Source organism: Astyanax mexicanus, chromosome 12 (assembly GCF_023375975.1).
Source record: "Astyanax mexicanus isolate ESR-SI-001 chromosome 12, AstMex3_surface, whole genome shotgun sequence".
Classification (NCBI taxonomy): Eukaryota; Metazoa; Chordata; class Actinopteri; order Characiformes; family Acestrorhamphidae; genus Astyanax; species Astyanax mexicanus.
Genome location: NC_064419.1, coordinates 36,641,922 through 36,661,063, shown reverse-complemented (window position 1 = coordinate 36,661,063; position 19,142 = coordinate 36,641,922). Strand labels below are relative to the sequence as shown.

Here is a 19,142-nt window from a genome sequence, read left to right as displayed (position 1 = left end):
AAATGGGGAAAAATCAGAAATAAAATTATATATATAAAAAAAAAGATTTAGACTGATGTGTAAATCAATAATCCATACATTTCCACATGGAGTTAGTTGTAGAGGTTCCTAATGATGTCCTGTAAGGCCAGGGTACGTTATATATGTCTTTAAGGCATGCTCTTAAGATCGCAGCAGTATGTGGATAAGCATTGTCCTGTTGAAATACTAAACTAGACTGTGTGTTCAGAAAAGGTTAGGCTACTGTTTGCAGGACCTCGTAACATATCCTTGGGTTGTAAAAGTGCGTATAATGAAGATTGCACCCTGTCACCCCTTTAAATCACTCCATGACAGTTTGGCAAGACTACCCTCAACGTTTCACTCCTGTTAACTGATTCCTTCTGGGTAATTTTTATTTTTTTTTTTAAAGAGGATAATACGTATATCATGCTTATAAAAAAACGTAAAAATTAAAGTGGCAGTCCGTATTATTTTGTTTCTAAACTGAAAGGAGTAGCATTTCTGAGTGCAAAAGGAATATTGTGTCTAATGGTACCATTTTGCTGGAACATCCATCTCTGCTAAGCCTAATATATTCATTTAAAAACTGGGGTGTCGGGTCTCTTTTTGCGGGAGTACTTCTGGCCACGTCACACGTCTTTACGTACTTACATCCCATGTACAGCCTCTTAAAAAGGATCCGGTTCAGTTTTACTGAATGTGAGCGGTTGGTGGAGCAATGGAGACTTCAGAAGGGGAGACTCAGACCTCAGTAGCTTATTTATTCATAGTAAAAGCAAAGTGTGTAGTTGAAGTGAAGTTTCTGACTTAGCGCTCTTTCTCTCTTTCTCTCTCTCTCTTTCTGAATAAACATAACCTGGAATCAGATTCATCCACTTTGAAAGGAGACCGCATCACACCTGCCCAGTTTAAAATGATTCTTCCGCACGCTCGGTGCAATTATCCATTAAAATAAAAATAAAAAATTCAAAATGGTGGATAACTAGTTTTTAAGTTTAAGTTTTTTCTATCTTTCTGCCACATTTCTTGTTCTGTGAACATACAGTACATCTCCTCTATGTTGCCTTTGTGTTTCTCTGAACAGTGAATGTGCCATCTACTGTAATCGAGGCCATGTCCCGACAGGAGAGCCTGCAGCCCTTCAGCAAGACGTCCAAATCCTCCTCCAGCATTCTGCAGCGCTCCATGGTCTTCCCTCACTCGCCCTGCTCTCGGACCTTCTCTCTCCTAGACAAGACAGGCAGCACAGAGTCCGGCTTCAACCAGCTGAGCGCCAAGAACCAGCGAGTGCTGGCCAGCCCCACCTCCACCAGCCAGCTTAACACAGAGTTCAGCGACTGGCACCTGTGGAAGTGTGGCCAGTGTTTTAAGACCTTCACTCAGCGTATTCTTCTACAAATGCACGTGTGCACACAGAACCCTGACAGGTAACCACGACCCTTTCCCGATATAATATCTTATAAATATGTTAAGTTATTTTATAAGTATCTTGATCAGAAAAATATGAGAATATAATAGATTATGAAAGAAAAATAAGAATAACTGATAACTGAAAAATAAAATTGAGGAGAAATGGTTGTTATATGGTTTTTCTTAGAAAGGACTCAATTTAAAGAAAGTTTGTGCTTAGACTCTCTCTAATAAATTATACCTGTAAATAAATAAAAACTATTCAGATTTGAGCTTGCTGCTGATAGGTCAGTGTTGGCTGCAAAGTTATTACATTATTATTAGTCATTCTTGGCTTGTAAATCAGTATAACCAATGTTTCTATATTTATATTTTAATAAGCCATCCACAGATTCATAGATATACTGTTTAAAATGCATAAACTCAGTATATTAAGGTGTTGTGTAGCACTATTTATTTATTGTTATAGAGTTTGCCGATACAGATACCCCTTTTGAAACCCATTTGTTTTGGTTAGTAAAACTGTAGTACAGTGTAAAACATCCACCAAACATCATGTGTTGGATTACATTAGCCAGATATTATAAGACCAAAGAGCATATTGTTGCTGTCATGCAAATAAAAATAAATCTGACAACATATAAAAGTCAGCATTTTATTATGAATGAAACATTTTTTTTTAATACGGATAATAAAGGATAATAAATTGTTTTTACACTGACTTTTGTTGAAAATATGCTTTTTTGCATGACAATAAGCAATAATATATATATTATCAAATTATCTCTAACCAGTCATTGCTACTGACTATCTAATGACAGGAAACCATGGATAGACAATGGATCTTCTCTATAAAACTGTAGAAAAAGTGTAGAAACCACAATTTACACACATTTCCGCTCCAGCAGCCTTTGTGGATTTAGGGTTCAAACGCAGTGTGTAACATCTCTAAACCTAATTAAATACGGACCAGCATGTATTGGAAATTTTTTGCTTAGCACTATTTTTCTTGGGTGCATACAGACCTATAAATCAGTTGCCGCTGTCACGAAGAAATACCCACACCAACGGTGATGCAGAGGAAAACAGATGCCACTTATTCAATAAACTAATATTCATACAGAAGAAAAATGTTGCTGGGATACCCTAGGAGTTGAAGTCAATGTGAGCGCTTGTCAATATTAAACTTTATGACCCTTGGGTGCAGATAAAATTTAGCTGAACAAGGGAATCTGGATCTGTTGGTATTTGGAGTCGAAGCCAGTGCCATAAATGACCCTGTGAATCTGTTTAAAATGCTTTCAGCTATGCTTTATGGGCCTGGGCCTATACATATTTATTGATGTTTGTTTTATATGTACATTTCAGAGTGGATGTATTACTGTGGTATAGTATCATCACAAAAAAAAGGGGGTTTGCGTATATTTTTTTGTGGATCTCTCTGAGCAAAAAGTGTTTTTCTTGTTTTTTGTTTAAGTACATCAGTCAAGGCTTGTGATGTCCTAATTTTGTTGCATTCGATTTCTGAGCAAAGCCTTCCAGAGGCCATTAATTACAGTGTTGATCTGCTTTACAAACACCAATATACCAACTCTTAGTTCTGATCTACTGATTTACTGAAGAACGAGGCACTCTGTAAGAATGTGCACAGATTTACTGTCATTTTTTCATTTTGCACTCGTCGTCAAAAAAAAAAGTTTGTACCCAAAAGGAATCAAATTTTAGGAATGAAACTTGGTGGGTAGCCATGTCAGACTGTGGAGTGGAATGACTCAGAATAGTATTGGGTAAATTTCACTGAAGAATCACGCTTTTGTCTTTTTTTTTCTTTTGGAGGCGACCAACAAATCAAGTCAAGACAAGTTAAGTAGTTTTATTGTCAATATTGCATATGTACAGCACATACAACACATCCTCTGGTGCGCTGTTCCAACAGGGCAAGGTTTGTGCACATGCTGCTGCAATCTTAAGGGCTTGCCTTGAAGACACAGATACTATGCTAGGGCTGAACGATTTATAATATTTTTAAAATAATTTTATTTAAATTTTTTCCCATTTTCTGCCCAATTTTGCAGAACCAATTACCCAACCAACTTATTAGGACTCCGGCTATCAATAGTAAAAGCACAGCGACTCCGACACAGTTCCGATACATCAGCTCACAGACGCCCTGTGCTGCGGACATCACCCTTTAGTGATGTGGGGAGAGAGCGCCTTCTACCCACCTGGAGGGAGCAGGGCCAATTGTGCTCCCTCTAAGCACCGGCAGCTAGATGGCAAAGCTGCATGATCAGGGGTTCGAACCTGCGACCTTCCGCTCATAGTGGCATCAATTTTAATTGAAATTGCAATTTCAATAGACGTGATTCGTTTTTGTTTTCGCAGGAGCTGCTATCATTTAGGTATCCAATAATAAATAAAAGCTGCGTGTAAAATATTTTATTTTTTATGATTTTTTAAAGCATTTCATCTGAGAACCCTAGTAATATTTTATGTGGAAAGAAGTTTAGAATTATATTTGATAGATATATTAACCACTAATACAGGTTTAGGGTTTAATGGAGTAAATGGCAATATTCTGTGGAAAAATCGCAATTAGATATTTTGTCTAAATCGTGCAGCCCTATACTATACCATAGCCAACCACATTGCCAGAACTATCCCTGATTAAAAATGTGTGGAATGGTGTTTAACGTGCTAACACTCAAATCCTACCACAAAAATCTGTAGGAACTGTTTAAATATTTAATTTGAATTGAATGGATTATCACATGACTCCATTAAAAAACTCTACAACTCCATTCAGAGATGTTTGGCATGTTGATTCTGTATTTAGTGTGTACTCAATAAATATGACCAAGAGTTTCCCATATCAGTCCCAATCTTTAATCATTTATTGTACCTGGTAACCTTAATTCCAAATATCATTGCAATCCGACACTTCCTTCTGGGAAAAACAAGACCATTTTTCTACAGATGAGTGTATATTCAGTACTGCCTTCTATACGGCCCACTTGGTTGTGCATGTTTTTAGAACATATGCGGTCGTCCAACTTCAGTGAGCTATTTATCTCTAATATTGTGCCGCACCAAGGCCCAGTGCGGCAGTAAACAATATGTTGACATTAATCACAAGTGCTGCTGTAGTAAATACTCGGCACACATTTATCATGTTAAAATATTCACAATCAATGCATCTCCCAACAGAAAAACTTCAGTCACAGAGGCCAGAGAAACTGTATGAAATGCATGCTGGTAAATATTTAGTGCAAAAAAAAAACTGTAATAATTACTAAATACTGTAGATACAATCTAACAAACTGATGTAAATTTACTGAGAAATTCTAACAGTAATGTACTGTTTTAATCAAATATAGAAAATTGCTGTGGACTAGTAAGCATGTTGGGTACCGTCCTAATCCTAAAATAAGAGTTACCTTGTTACAGTGACTAACTGTGAAAAAATAAGCTTTAGAATCTACTTAATTTTAAAGTAAAACATTTTCACTCACTTTATTTGGGTAGAGTTTTCATCCATATTGTGAGAATCACTAAAAAATAAGGTTATCTAACATGTTTTGGGCATCACACAAAAAAAGCATATCTTTCTTATTGGCTCCTGGCATTATTTATGTTCATAATGTGAGTGACCCTCACTCACCGTCAGTGTTTAGACCTTTCCAGCAGGACTACCTCAAATTACTTTAAATACCTCATCCAATTTAGATTTTATAGGTTGTTTTTTTTTTACAGCTAGCAGCTTAGTACACCAATTTTCCAGCTATTCCACATAAAACATTTACTTACAATACATTGTAAAGTAGAGGCACACAACAAAAAAGCAACAGTAAATGCTGAAAGCTCTGCTAAAATTATTTTACTGTTAATTTACAGTGCAATTCTTTACAGTTCAGAAGACAGAACAGAACTATCAGGAAATATACAACAATATAAATATACATCTATACACAGCTCTGGAAAAAAAATAAGAGACCACTTAAAAATTTGGAATTTCTTAGATTTTACCAAATTGAAAACCTCTAGAATGTAATCAGGAGGAAGATGGATGATCACAAGCCATCAAACCAAGCTGAACTGCTTGCATTTTTGCACCAGGAGTATAAGGCATAAAGTGATCCAAAAGCAGTGTGTAAGACTGGTGGAGGAGAAGATGCCAAGATGCATAAAACCTGGGTTATTCCACCAAATATTGATTTCTGAACTCATTTTCTGCGAATAAATGCTTTAAACGATAACATTTTTATTTGGAATTTGGAGAAATGTTGTCTGTAGTTTATATAATAAAACAACAATGTTCTTTTTACTCAAACATATACCTATAAATAGCAAAATAAGAAAAACTGATCCAGAAACTGAAGTGGTCTCTTTATTTTTTTCAGAGCTGTATACAAAAAAACAACAGAAGAGAACATACCAATACTTAAAAAAATATAGATCCAATATAAAATTATTAGTGCTGTCATTAACTTATTAACATATTAAAGCAGGTGATTAATCTGTATTTATCATCTGTAACATTTATCTTTAACATTTATTTATCATTGTAGCAGTTTCTTTCCGTAACACTTGCTTTTGACAGTGTCTAGTGACATATTAGCGGTTTTATTTAGGAATGTAAACATGGAATTGCTACTGTCAAGATCAGAATGTAAAAAAAACAGTTTATTTATGCTGAAATATGGATTAAATCTCATAACTCACTCTCATTCTCTCTGTCACACACGCACACATACATACACACTCTTACACACTCTCACACATACAGTCTTAAGAAGAAAAGAATGCTGTTGATATTAATCTGATTTTTTTTTTTTTATTCGATCGATTGACAGCACTTATATTTCTTTTTCTTTTCTTTCCTGAAAATGACTGTGAACTTTCAGGTGAATTTTTCATTTCAGTCGTTTTCTCTCGCTCTTTATCCTCGAACCAAATAAATAACGTGATTGATGGCACAGTTGAATTGTCAATTCATCTAATTACGCCTGTAAGTGCTTTCCTTTGTTGGCTCTAATTGTCGATACATTTGTGATTTGTTATCAGCTCTCCATGATTAACTGGAACTGGGCTAATAATTAACAGAGATCATTACAGCTGTAGCTACGCGCTCACAAGCTGAAAAACAGAAGAAATCCTGGCCCTCGGAGCAGCGCTACCAGCCAGCCAAAATATTGATAGATGGCCCAAACTGTGTTCCTTGCCCCATTGTTGATGAGAGGTCAGGCTGCCATGGTAACAGCAGTGGGATGTCACTGATTTGCTTGTGTGTGTGTGTGTGTGTTTCCAGACCGTATCAGTGTGGACACTGCTCCCAGTCCTTTTCCCAGCCCTCTGAGCTCCGCAACCACGTGGTCACACACTCCAGTGACAGGCCCTTCAAGTGTGGCTACTGTGGACGAGCTTTCGCCGGGGCCACCACCCTCAACAACCACATCCGCACACACACCGGGGAGAAGCCATTCAAGTAAGTAACAGTGAGTACCATTGCTCCCTCTTCCCCATTTTATAACACTGTGTTTTCATGTTACAATACTATAAATACTATATTAAATGTTCTAGAAATGTGTGTTGCTTATACTTAATACAACTGCAGGATTAGTAACAATAAAACCTGCCTTTTAACCCCGCCCCTTTAAGAAAGTAACCTTTGACATCAGTGACATCACATGCTTCACATTGTTTTATTTTTAAGGAAGTGAAGACACTTGCCACTAAATGTTAAGCAATTAATAATTAATTTTCCTCAAGATTTATTATATTATTACCATGTTACTTAATCTTAATCTATCCACCCTGTTGTAGTAAAATATTAAGGTAATTGAAATATTTTAGAAAATCTAAATGAGTCTAGTTTTCAATAAAGCTCCCAAGCAATACTAATGAATACCAGTACTAGGGTTTTTGTTTAATTTTACACAGATTAACATGCTATTTAGAAGCCTAATTAACAGCCTAATTAAAAAAATATTACATGTACATCTAAACACAACATTTCAAAGAATACTCAACTAAAATACTAAGTTGTATACTTCAGCAGATTAAGTAGAAACAGCAATATAATAATACCAAATTAGAGGAATATAATAAAACAAAAACTCTATTTAAATGAAAAAGACTGAACACAATGTGTGTACATATTTTGGTCTTTCAGTGTTTCCACCAGATTGCTATTTATTATTCCTTGCAATTGCTTATTTGACATATGTTGTCCTATTCTCAACATTTTTGACAACTTAATCTTAATTTGTCCACCCTGTTGTAGTAGAAAATTAAGGTAATTGAAATATTTTAGAAAATCTAAATGTATCTAACAGAATAACAGAATTTTAATCGAATGCTATTTTTTGCTAAAATTGTCCCCCCGTCATAATTCACCCTGTTGTTCAGATTGCTGTGTCAGGGTGGGCACATTTATGACTGAAAATAAACATGGAAAATAAAAAGTGATTAAGCTGGGTAAATATGATTTCTGTGTTGTCTAAGGTCTTATAAATGTGATTGAGTCAAAAGAATAAAAAATCTTAAATATTTTTTTAAAAAGTTGCCAGGGCCAAAGGGCACAGCATTGTGATTATGACCTTATACTTATTAAACAACAACAAATATAGCCAGTGTGAACTAGTATGAATATTCAGCTGTCAGTTCCGCTAACATGTCTTAAACCACTAAAAGTTTATTTAACAAGTTTGGTTGCATTTGGCCCATCATGGTATTTCCACTACTGACAGAACTGACATTCCTTCAGCCACAACTTATGAGAGGAAAATATTATTGTCTAGGTCTGGGGTTTAGCATTTTAGCTAAAGCTCTCAGATTGTGGGAGGCACTGTGTGGCCTACATAGATTTCTCAAAAAAGCTGAACAAGTTGAACATGCAGAGCGGTTAATGGATTTTTTAAAAGTCAATGGGCTGTTACTTACATTTGACCTTTCTGACTCCAGCCCTTTTCCCTACACCAAACACAGGTCAAGTTTTCAATAAAGCTCCCAAGCAATACTAATGAATACCAGTACTTGGGTTTTGTTTAATTTTACACAGATTAACATCCTAATTAGAAGCCTAGTTAGAAAAGTATTACATGTACATCTAAACACAACATTTCACAGAATTCTCAACTTGTATATTCATTGTATATTGTTGTATACTTCAGCAGATTAAGTGGAAATAGTTATAGTAATTTCTGAAAGTGAGAATGTTAAAACAAAAGAAAAATAAACGACAAACCTGAGGTACATTTTTGACAATAAGCACATTTAAACAAAACAAAATTAAATTACCAACATGAGATACATTTTTGAAAATAAGTACATTTAAACAAAGCAAATATAAATGACAAAACTGAGATACATTTCTGACAATAAGCACATTTAAACAAAACAAAAATAAATGACCAACATGAGATACATTTTTGACAATAAGTACATTTAAACAAAAGACAAATACATTGGTAACCTGAGGTTCATTTTCGACAATAAGTACATTTAAACAAAAGAAAAATACATTAAAACCTGGGATACAGTTAACAATAAGTAAGTTTAAACAAAACAAAAATAAATAACAAACTTGAGGTACATTTTTGACAGTAAGAATATTAAACAAGGCTGATATATAGTAAGAGCTACATTTCCAGTCCAAATTAACAAGTCAAATACAGAACAGATGAACTCAAATAACTATGTGACGTAAAAACAGAAATGGCAACCGTTGTATTAAGAGAAAAACTGTGAAAACTAAACTCACTGATAATCATGATGCAGGCACTGGAATTGAGAAAACTGGAAAAAAGCTGCTGTTGCCTTGGTCTGTCACATTCCACAAGTAAATAAAACACATCTGAAAAATGCACCGCTTCCAGAGCTAAATTACGTTTTTCTGGCTGCTGCTGGTCATTTAAAAGAGATCAAATGATATGTAAGAATTAGAACCTCTGTGTCACATTGAAAGTCTTTCTATCATCCCACTCGCTCAAGCTGCTGATCAGCGATTCCAGTGTGAGGAGGTGGGCTATTTGGAGCAGAGCAATCCAGTAACAAATCAGCTATCTAATAAGCAATCGGCGATACACAAATGTGTCATCAGCACTTCAGGAGCTCCAGAGAGGAAGAGGCACACAAAGACATTAATGAATACACCACAGAAATCTTTAGTCAATCAATATGCCTGAGTTATTCTCATTGAGCTGATGTGCTTGATAGAATAAGGCTGGCATTTCCTCTTTTCTTTGTGGAAAGCTGGAGTGTTTTTGCACTGTAAGACATCAACTGCAAGTTTGGTGTTCCAGCTCAGCTGCTCTGTGTCTAGAGTACGGAATATAAACAACAATTGTGAGCTGATGAACTCGATAATTGCTCTCGTGCATAGTATAATCGGTGTGAGGTGGGTGTGGGGAGGTGATGGGCACTACAGTAATTGGACTTGGTTATTAAACATAACTACTATTAGTTCTTTAAGTATTATTTACTCTATTTAAAAAAAAAAATAAGACAGGCTGTGTCCCAATTGCATAATACACACTAACACTATAAGGTATGTATTATGTGCACTAATCTGCAAAGTACAGGTTAGTTTAGCAGGTTAGGACAGAACTTAATAATATACTTTCCTGTATTATTCTAACATGAAGTGGTAGTGCATTGTTACACCAACAAATATACAGCTCTGGAATAAAGTAAGAGAACACTTCAGTTTCTGAATCAGTTTCTCTGGTTTTACCATTATTTGCGGAAAAAGAGAAATGTCTGAAATAAAAAAAAAGATGCAGAGCTTTCAGACCTCAAATAATGCAAAGTTCATATACATAAAGAGTTCAGAAATCAATATTTGGTGGACCCTGTGTTTTTAATCACAGTTGTCATGCATCCTGGCATGTTCTCCTCCACCAGTCTTACACACTGCTTTTGGATAACTTTATGACACTCCTGGTGCAAAAATTCAAAGAGTTTAGCTTAGTTTGATGGCTTGTGATCATCATCCATCTTCTTCTTGGTTATATTCCAGAGGTTTTAAATTTGGTAAAATCAAAGAAACTCATCATTTTTAAGTGGTCTCTTATTTTTTTTTTTCAGAGATGTATATACATATTGAGGGACCACATTCCAAAACAGACCAGATCTGAGTTTGCATATAATTATACTCATATTTGCCCCTTTTATATGCTTGGAAACTGTTTATTGGTGACATTATCAGCCGGTAATGCACTGTAACCGAAGCTCTTCACGTAATACTCCGCCATATACAGGTAACCTAGCAATGATGCAGCGCTTACAAGCCAAACATCGCAGCTACAAACAGAGCAGCACTGGAACTATTTTAACTCGCGGAGTGTTTATAACCAAACAGATTGTATTTTCTTGTCCTCTCAAATATTTTTTTTTTATTAAACAGCGATAATGGAACTGTGATATAATCACAGTAATACACTCGAGGTTCGTGCTATAACATGTAATATTAGCACTGCTGTGCTGCTTTACAGCACTCAGCCTGCCACCTCAGCACAGCAGTGCCAATATTACACATTATAGCATGAACCTTGAGTGTATTATTGTTACCCACTGTGGAAAGCATCATGGGTGATAATGATTGTGACTGGTAGAATCTGGCTGGAATTGTCCATTATATCAAACAAGCAACTTTTGTAGAAATCACATCCACTAAATCCAGAGACCCCACATGCATAGTTTACCATGGACATGGCAAAAGTCATGGGACACAATACTATACTGCATGTCTGTGTAATATCAAATGGTTCCAATTCTTTAAAACTCAAACCTCAGACTCGAAATTCTTAAAACCAGGGAAACGTAGAGATGTTTATTACTGGTTCTACACATTCGTAGCATTGAGTGAGACAATCCCTGAAGACACGGCCCATTCTGAATTAGTAGAGATAAAGTACAACCAGCTGAACAAGCCCCCCCCCCCCCCCCCCACTCCTCCACACGCCGTGCATGCTATTATTACTTTCATGGCTGTGAAGTACAAGCCATCAGGAGATGCTCCCCTTTGATAGCCAGCCTCCTGAAAATCTCTTTTTGTTCTTTATCTATTGTAAGTGACAATGATGCGAGGCCTTATCTAGACAGGCCTCTCCTGGGGCACCCCTTCCTCTCAGATTATTGACAGGGTCCCTGTGTTGTGAGGCGTCTGAGCCTTCGCCCATCATCGGCATCAAGGCCCTTAGGTGTGGGCGGCAATTACACCTTTCTGGCCCAGTAAGATTCCCAGCCACTTTCAAGTGTCACTTGTCATTAAGGCAGCACGGGATGAGACGCAACGTCTGATGGCCTCACTAAGTGTGTTGTCTGCTTTGTGTGTGTGTGTCCAGGTGTGAGCGGTGCGATAGGAGCTTCACGCAGGCCACGCAGCTCAGCAGACACCAGCGGATGCCCAACGAGTGCAAGCCCATCAGCGAGAGCAGCGAATCAATTGAGGTGGATTAGCTGATTGACCGAGCCGGAATTAAACGGCGAGGGAAAATCATGATTAAATGTCACGGACACTTAAGCAAAACCAAAGATTTCCTCTGAGAAACTCTCAATCAGCCCTAGAAAACCAAAAGCAGTAATAAAATAAGTAAGATGTTAAAAGCTATCGATCCTGACACAGATACGGGACTGGACGTGGCAGGGGATGGGAGGGGAATACGGAAAATTGAAGGTAAGGGGGTATTAGAACAACAAGACAAGATTATTTATTCATGACTTGGAGAATCATGGTTCTGTTAAAAAAGGCACAAAAGCTTTATGAAATAGGCACAAGGGTGAGTATAACCCTAGATTTATCAGTTTAGTTTTCCGACCACTTGAAGCCAAACTCAAAAAATAGAAAATTAACTTAATTGCTTGATAATTTTCCCATTTGGTGTAGTATTGAAGAAATGTATTTTTATTCATTTTGGCAAGTTTCTAGGTTTTCATTTCTTCATTTCATTAGAAATAAAACACCTAAGTGAAATAAGAAACTATAAAACTAGAAAAATAAAAGCATTTCTGTTTTACTATACCAAATAGGAAAATATGAAGTAATGAAGTTGTAATTTTTGAATGTAGCCTCAAACAGTCAGAATATTAAACTGATAAAAGTTACACTCACCCACAAGAAACCAAAACATGTTTTTTTTTACTTTATTTCTTAGTCTTTCTTGTACTCTGTACAATAAAACCAAAGTGAAGAGACCTGAGGGGTGCATGAATGGACACTCATCAAAAAACGAGAATGCAGAATATCTGTATAATCGCACCAGTTAAGAAACAAGATTTTTGAGGGAAGCAATTTTTGTTTTCACCAAAAACAAAGGAATATTCTGTATAAAATGTAAATTCTGAATTATATTTCTCTCATATCATGCTTTTTGGCACTTTTTGACTGTCATTATTTAATATTTGGGTTGAATATTGCTCCACAATGTAATTATGGAGAATTTTTATTTAAGTCTATGGCAAAAGAAAAAAAAAATCAAATGAAATGAAATAAATAAATAAATAAAAGAACCCTGTTGCTATATATGAAAGAAAGAGAAAAGCACATAAGTGATATATATATCTAATTGAGGCTGTTCTGTCATTCATAAAAAAACACTGCTTTTATAGCCGTGCTCCTTTCATTTGGAGTGTGTGGCCACTGAATGTTGCATTTTTTTCAGAAAGAATCTTTAATATCATTATTCCTAGACAAATAGTACAGTATCTGTTTGCCAGACTCTGCAGAGGATTTATCTTTCCAAATCCAGAATGTACATAGCCTTATTTTGACATACTTTTTGCTAATCAAAAACACAAAAGACTGAGCAGCTCAGTCTCAGATTATTTAACATAGTATTTGACAGAGTGTCAAAAATATATTGAATAAAAAAAAATGAAAAGATCACACTGATTTACCTCTGAACCAAAGTAACTCAATCAAGATGTATTACCTTTTCTAAACCTCTATGGACTTTGTTTTTCATGAACTTGAATGAACAAAGAGTCGGTTGTATTAAAAGCAGTATCACGTGTATGATAATCATTACCTGTGCTGTGTCTCAGAAAACTAACATTCTGGAAGGTGTGACGAGCTCAGTCTCGTCCACATTTGACTCTTGTTTGCATGATTTCAACATTTGCCTTTTTAAATAAACAATGGGCTTCAACCAGAAACACAATGCATTTTTTGTGAATAATGCAATAACGGAGACGAAGGGGACTACTGGATTGTGCGTTGTTTTAATTTTGGGAATCATTCCTAAATTCTTAAATCATTCTCCGTCGTCCTGAGGGAGAAAAGTAACTGCATGACCGTGTAAACATAAGCCTGGAACAACATAAACCACTTCAGCATTTTCTTTGTGTATATGAAGGCATTTCATTTAGGATAACTGTCTCACTGTATAAACAGAAATGACAAAGGACCACTGAGGAGCATCTACTGCATCTACACATTGTAGTTTATATCTTTACAATGTGTTGCGTTGAGAAAGTACGTATTTGTCTAATGCTCTCATCTAGAGCGACATCTTCAATCACATTACATGGGATAGAGATAGTAGTGTTAGCAATCTTGCTCATGAAGCAACTGGTAAAGTGTGTAGGTCTAACCTGGCTGGGGACCTAAGCCTTAAAGACCTTAAATTATATTTATAAAAAACAAAATAAATTCAAGGTCATTATGTGAAGCCATGATGCACACTTTGTGAATGTTTATATACACTTCCTGGTCAAAAAAAAGTCGCCACCTGGATTTAACTGAGTAAATGATGTGGGGTAAATGGTGGTCAGGTCTAGGTTCAGCAACAGTATGTGCTGAAAGAATGAGGTCAGCTGACTACCTGCATATACTGAATATAGACCAGGTTATTCCATCAATAGATTAATTTTTCTTCTTCCCTGATGGCACGGTCATATTCCAAGATGACAATGCCAGGATTCATAGTGCTGGAATTGTGAAAGAGTGGTTCAGGGAGTCTGAGATCATCATTTTCACACATGGATTGTTCACCAAAGTCCAGACCTTAACCTCATTGAGAATCTTTGGGATGTGCTGGAGAAGGCTTTGTGCAGTGGTCAGACTCTACCATCATCAATGCTGCTGCAAGATCTTGATGAAAAATTAATGAAACACTGGATTTTCAAAATCGTGTGACATTGCAGAAGCTTATTGAAACAATGCCACAGTGAATGCGAGATGCAATCAAAGCTAAAGGTGGTATAACAAAATATTAGATTGTTATACAGAGTATGTATAGCATAAGTGCAAGATGCTGCAGTCAACTATGGTGGTGTATACAATACATGGTGTCACCTTTAACCGTAGTTTAATTATTCAGCAGTGATTGATACTAATGCATAAATGTTTGGAAGTTGTGGAGTTCCACAAGGTTCTACTGTAGGGTCTGTAAAACGAATCATTCTAGAACTACAGTAACTGTAGTTGTGAGAGGAAAGAATGGAAGTGTGGGCTCTAAACGGGTTAAAACTAATCACAAACAAATGTTATGATAAGTACTTTTGATAAATATGTTTGTGCATGCAGTAAACTTAATGTGGCCATTTAGCATACTGCATTGGGATACAGTGACCACAGTTTGAGAATGATTGATGCAAAAAAATGCTTTTAAACTGCAAAAACAAACCAGACCATGGTTTAGTTGATCTGGACTGAGCCCACCTTTTGGTCTTATGGTTCGGCACATTTGACACCAGCTATTTTTGTTCAGACCAAACTCCAAAAGTCCCAAAGTCGAGAACAAACAAGGTAGGTACTGTATGTACGCACCCTATAGGTCTAATTTTTTTTACTGGACATTGAACAACCCAATGCCCCATGTGGTTCCTGCTTATGACGCCAACCCACTAATGACCAGCGTGTGGTTTGTGAAAGTATAACCTGTGATGGACAAATCACACCATTACTGAAAGCAGTATAGTGCTCCACACACAGTAGTGTTTTCTTTTCTTTATCTCCATTGTTTATTTATGGCAAGCTCCCGTTTGATGCTCTCTAGAAACAATACACATTCAACAGTGATGGTTTTTTCTCCCTTGCTTTTTCTCGCGCAAAGCATGAAATCCATCTTTAGGAGCCGGTGATGTATCAGTGTGGCGTCGGAGGTTAGCGCTCCGGCTCTGGCCCCTGTGGTGTTTGTGTGGAAGGTCACGTCCCAGAGCGCCTCTGTTTCTGCGGCTCGGGCAGCTGTCGGGGGTTATGGATCTGACCTACAGAACATGAACTCAGCGCCGCTCGCTCGCTCACGCTCTGATTTATTAGGGCTCGCCATGCACACCTTTCAACCGAGCGCCCCCACCCCCCTTAAAGAAAATAACAAAAAAACTAAACGGAAGAAAAAGAGAGTGAACAGATCATACAAAAGATATAAAAACAAAACATTCAAAAGTGCCCTTTTTTGGGAAAGGTTTGGGATAGGTTTGGGATAGGTTGGTCCGCTCTGGCTCTTTTAGCAGCCTCTGAAAAGGGAGTGCTTCATTCGGACTTCTCAAGCCATTTACACGTCCAGTGGAGAAAAATCAGTACAGAGCTGCATGAGATAGAGAGAGAAAGAGTAAAACAATTGCTGCTCAGTTATCGCTGACAATCAGCTAAAACAAGGAAACGACTGGACATTGTTAGATCAACATTATTTCTAACGTTTCTGGCTCAGTCTTGTTTAGCTTGGCTCGACCGACATTACTCGCTCGCAAGTGCAGTGGCCATGCATCTTAATATAGTATTAAGCACCCCAGTTTCAGTTTAGTGTCGGGTGTAGCCTTTGGACAGCTCTGTTTTATGTGCTTCAGTTCGGGTATATACAGTATATGTATTGTTTGCCAGCTGAAGATAATGATTAGTTTCATGCTATTTTCCTAACACTGCAAAACAAGGCTCTTGATGACATAAAACACGACTGTAATAGTTTGTTTTTGAGAAAGAGCGTGAGAGAGAGAAAAAGAGAGAGAAAGAGAGCTGAAGACAAATGAGAATGCCATTTTGCATTGCTGATTTATGTAATACTTGGAGGCATGTTCGTGGGAAACATTCCATTAAGTTATTATGTATTAAGGTAACATGTGCAACGCTGCAGTTTCATCGAGAGCAGCGCGAGCCAGACGTGGACATGTACAGTGTGCAGATGCACTCATTCTCACATTTGATTAGGGGAAAAGTCCTCCTGACTTCTTGTGCTTAATAATTGCTATGATTTTGAGATTTAGCTTAATTGCTCCCACAGGGACGTCACAAATTCGAAAAAGCAAATAGTTAACATTTCGAGCATCAATCACAGCACTCTGGGAACTCAGACCTGTGAAAAGCAGGGTAGCCCAAGGGCTTAACAAACGATCAGATGAAAATTATTATTTTGAAAACACACATGAAAGTGGCCCCTGGGCCCTTTTGACTACAATGCTTCGCTTTCCTTGGAATTTCCTGCTGGTGAAAACACTAAACAGACAAAGGTCACACTTTCAGAAGCAATTAGCGAACATGCTTTCAGAAAAAGAGAATAAGTGGAACCATGTATTGCCATGTAAAACTCAGAAATATAGAATCGCAGCTCCTCATCTGACTACGTTTGATTACACGCAGTTTATTTACATGAATAATGCATTCCGACGCAGATTCACAATATGTTTCACATTTACCTCATTACTGTACTAATGATGGACGACTTTCATCCAAAACACACTCAACAGTGTAAATATTTAGGAAACCAGTTGTTTGAATGTTCATTAGACTAAATACAGTTTATTTTTTTTTATAATTATTATTACATTATCTGAACAGTGAAATCCGAAGACCGAGAACAACACTATGCAACTGCTATCTAGTGGGAGGGGTTTAAACACAACACAAAATGAACCACTGTCGGATATCAATCTTTACTTGTAAACTAATAAAAATCGATACGTATTTTTGAGAATCAGTACAGTGTTGCAACAAAAAATACTGTGATTCTAAGATAAAGCAATATTTTCTTTCACCCCGAATCACAACAGCTCAAATCTCTGTTACATCTCTTAAATAGTAAGATCAATCTACTGATACCCCCTACGGGTCCATTGGCCAAAATTGTAATCTTATTTATGTTTCGCAAATTTAGGTTTTAACATATAATATAATATTACATATATTACATATAAAACATATCAATATATTAAAGCTGATTTCAGTAAGTTTGGGGATTTAGGTCCCTCTCTGGTGAGAATGGGTAATTGCACCGAGCATGCGGATGAATCATTTTAAACTGGGCGGGTGTGATACGGTCTCCTTTCAGAGGTTATGTTCAGTCAGAGAAAGAAAGAGCGAGAGCGCTTAGTCAGAAACTTCACTTCAGCTACAAACTTTGCTTTTACTATAAGTGAATAAGCTACTGAGCCTGAGTCTCCTTTGCTCCACCAGCCAATCGCTTTCAGTAAACCTGAACCGGATCCCCTTTTAGAGCCTGTGTGTGTAATGCAAGAACGTAAGGACAATGACAAGTGGCCAGAAGAACTCCCACGAAAAGCGATCAGACACCCCAGTTTTTAGAATAAATACATTAGGCTTAGCAGGGATGGTGGTTCCAGAACATTGATACCCTTAAACACCATATTTTATCCCTTCTCCAGTCCGAAATGCTTCTGCTTTCAGTTTAGACACAAAATAATACAGACTTTCACTTTAATGTTGAGCTTGATGATTGGTCAGGCATAGGACAGTCTCCTCACCTATTAGTGTGAGTCCAAATATTATGAAAATATATGATTTTATCATACTTTGATAAAATTATTCATCATCATGATACACAATTTTCACATTTTTTTTTCATGAACACATCATAGATGTAATCAGTTCTTAGAAAACAATGACCCACTGCAGTTTATATTACTGTGAGTGTAATTAGTCTTGTTTAAATGAATTAAGTGCATGACATATTAAATAAAAATCACTGTACTAAATATATATATTTTTTTAAAAGTCACCGATTTTGAGTATCGCTGTAAATATTGTGTATCGTTAAGATGTCCTTCATTACAGCAATTTGAATACTTTTCACATTATTTTTTATCCATCATAAAAAATGAATATTCTTGCATAATGAAATCTCATGAATTCAAGTCTATAAATCAGTTCTATTATCTACTACATTTTAGATTTTTTGTGGGCCACTAAACATTTTATGGTGAGCTAAAAAAAAAGTTACAAAAGGCTGAGAACTCCTGTGCTAGAAATACAGTATCAGTCAAAAGTTTGGACACACCTTCTAATTCAAGGTTCATCTTTATTTCTTTACCAAGAAAAAAAAGTGTGCAGACCCATTATCAAAGCTAAATGTGGCTATTTAGAAGAATATAAAGTATAAAACATATTCTAGTTTAACAATCTTTATTTGCAAAATAATAGCTTCTTTAATACTAAATTCAAAAATAAAGAAAACACATTAAATGAGAAGAGGTGTGTCCAAACTTTTGACTGGTACTGTATTTTTCAGTCTAACTAAAACAGCTGACTGCACTTACACCGTCAAGGTTCAGATTCAGTCATTTGTTATCGTCCACTCAAAATGAACCCTGAAAAAACAGCTAAAAATCATCTTATTAGGACAACATTAGTTCATACAAATGGCAAATGTCAATGAGATGTGTTGTTTTAATAAATGTGATGTAAAATGTCTGTTGAAAAAATAAACACTTTCCTGAAAAGTAGTTGAAAAGTCAGGGAGACAGATGGTGAACATGCAAACAAATCATATGTTTAT

General features: G+C 36.4%; 1 protein-coding gene across 2 annotated transcripts in view; it reads left to right on the top strand.

Moving 5' to 3' along the window:
* Positions 1–14,259, top strand: part of prdm6 (PR domain containing 6) — a 43,493-nt gene extending 29,234 nt beyond the window's left edge. The window contains exons 6-8 of one of the 2 annotated variants that reach the window (XM_007260803.4): positions 1,088–1,430; positions 6,722–6,898; positions 11,760–14,259. In XM_007260803.4, coding sequence (XP_007260865.2) covers positions 1,088–1,430; positions 6,722–6,898; positions 11,760–11,874 — 635 coding nt within the window. In that variant the 3' untranslated portion in view covers positions 11,875–14,259. Of the gene's footprint in view, positions 1–1,087; positions 1,431–6,721; positions 6,909–11,759 lie in introns of both variants that reach the window. The other variant, XM_022670394.2, reaches the window with a different exon arrangement.
* The last annotated feature ends 4,883 nt before the right edge of the window (positions 14,260–19,142 follow it).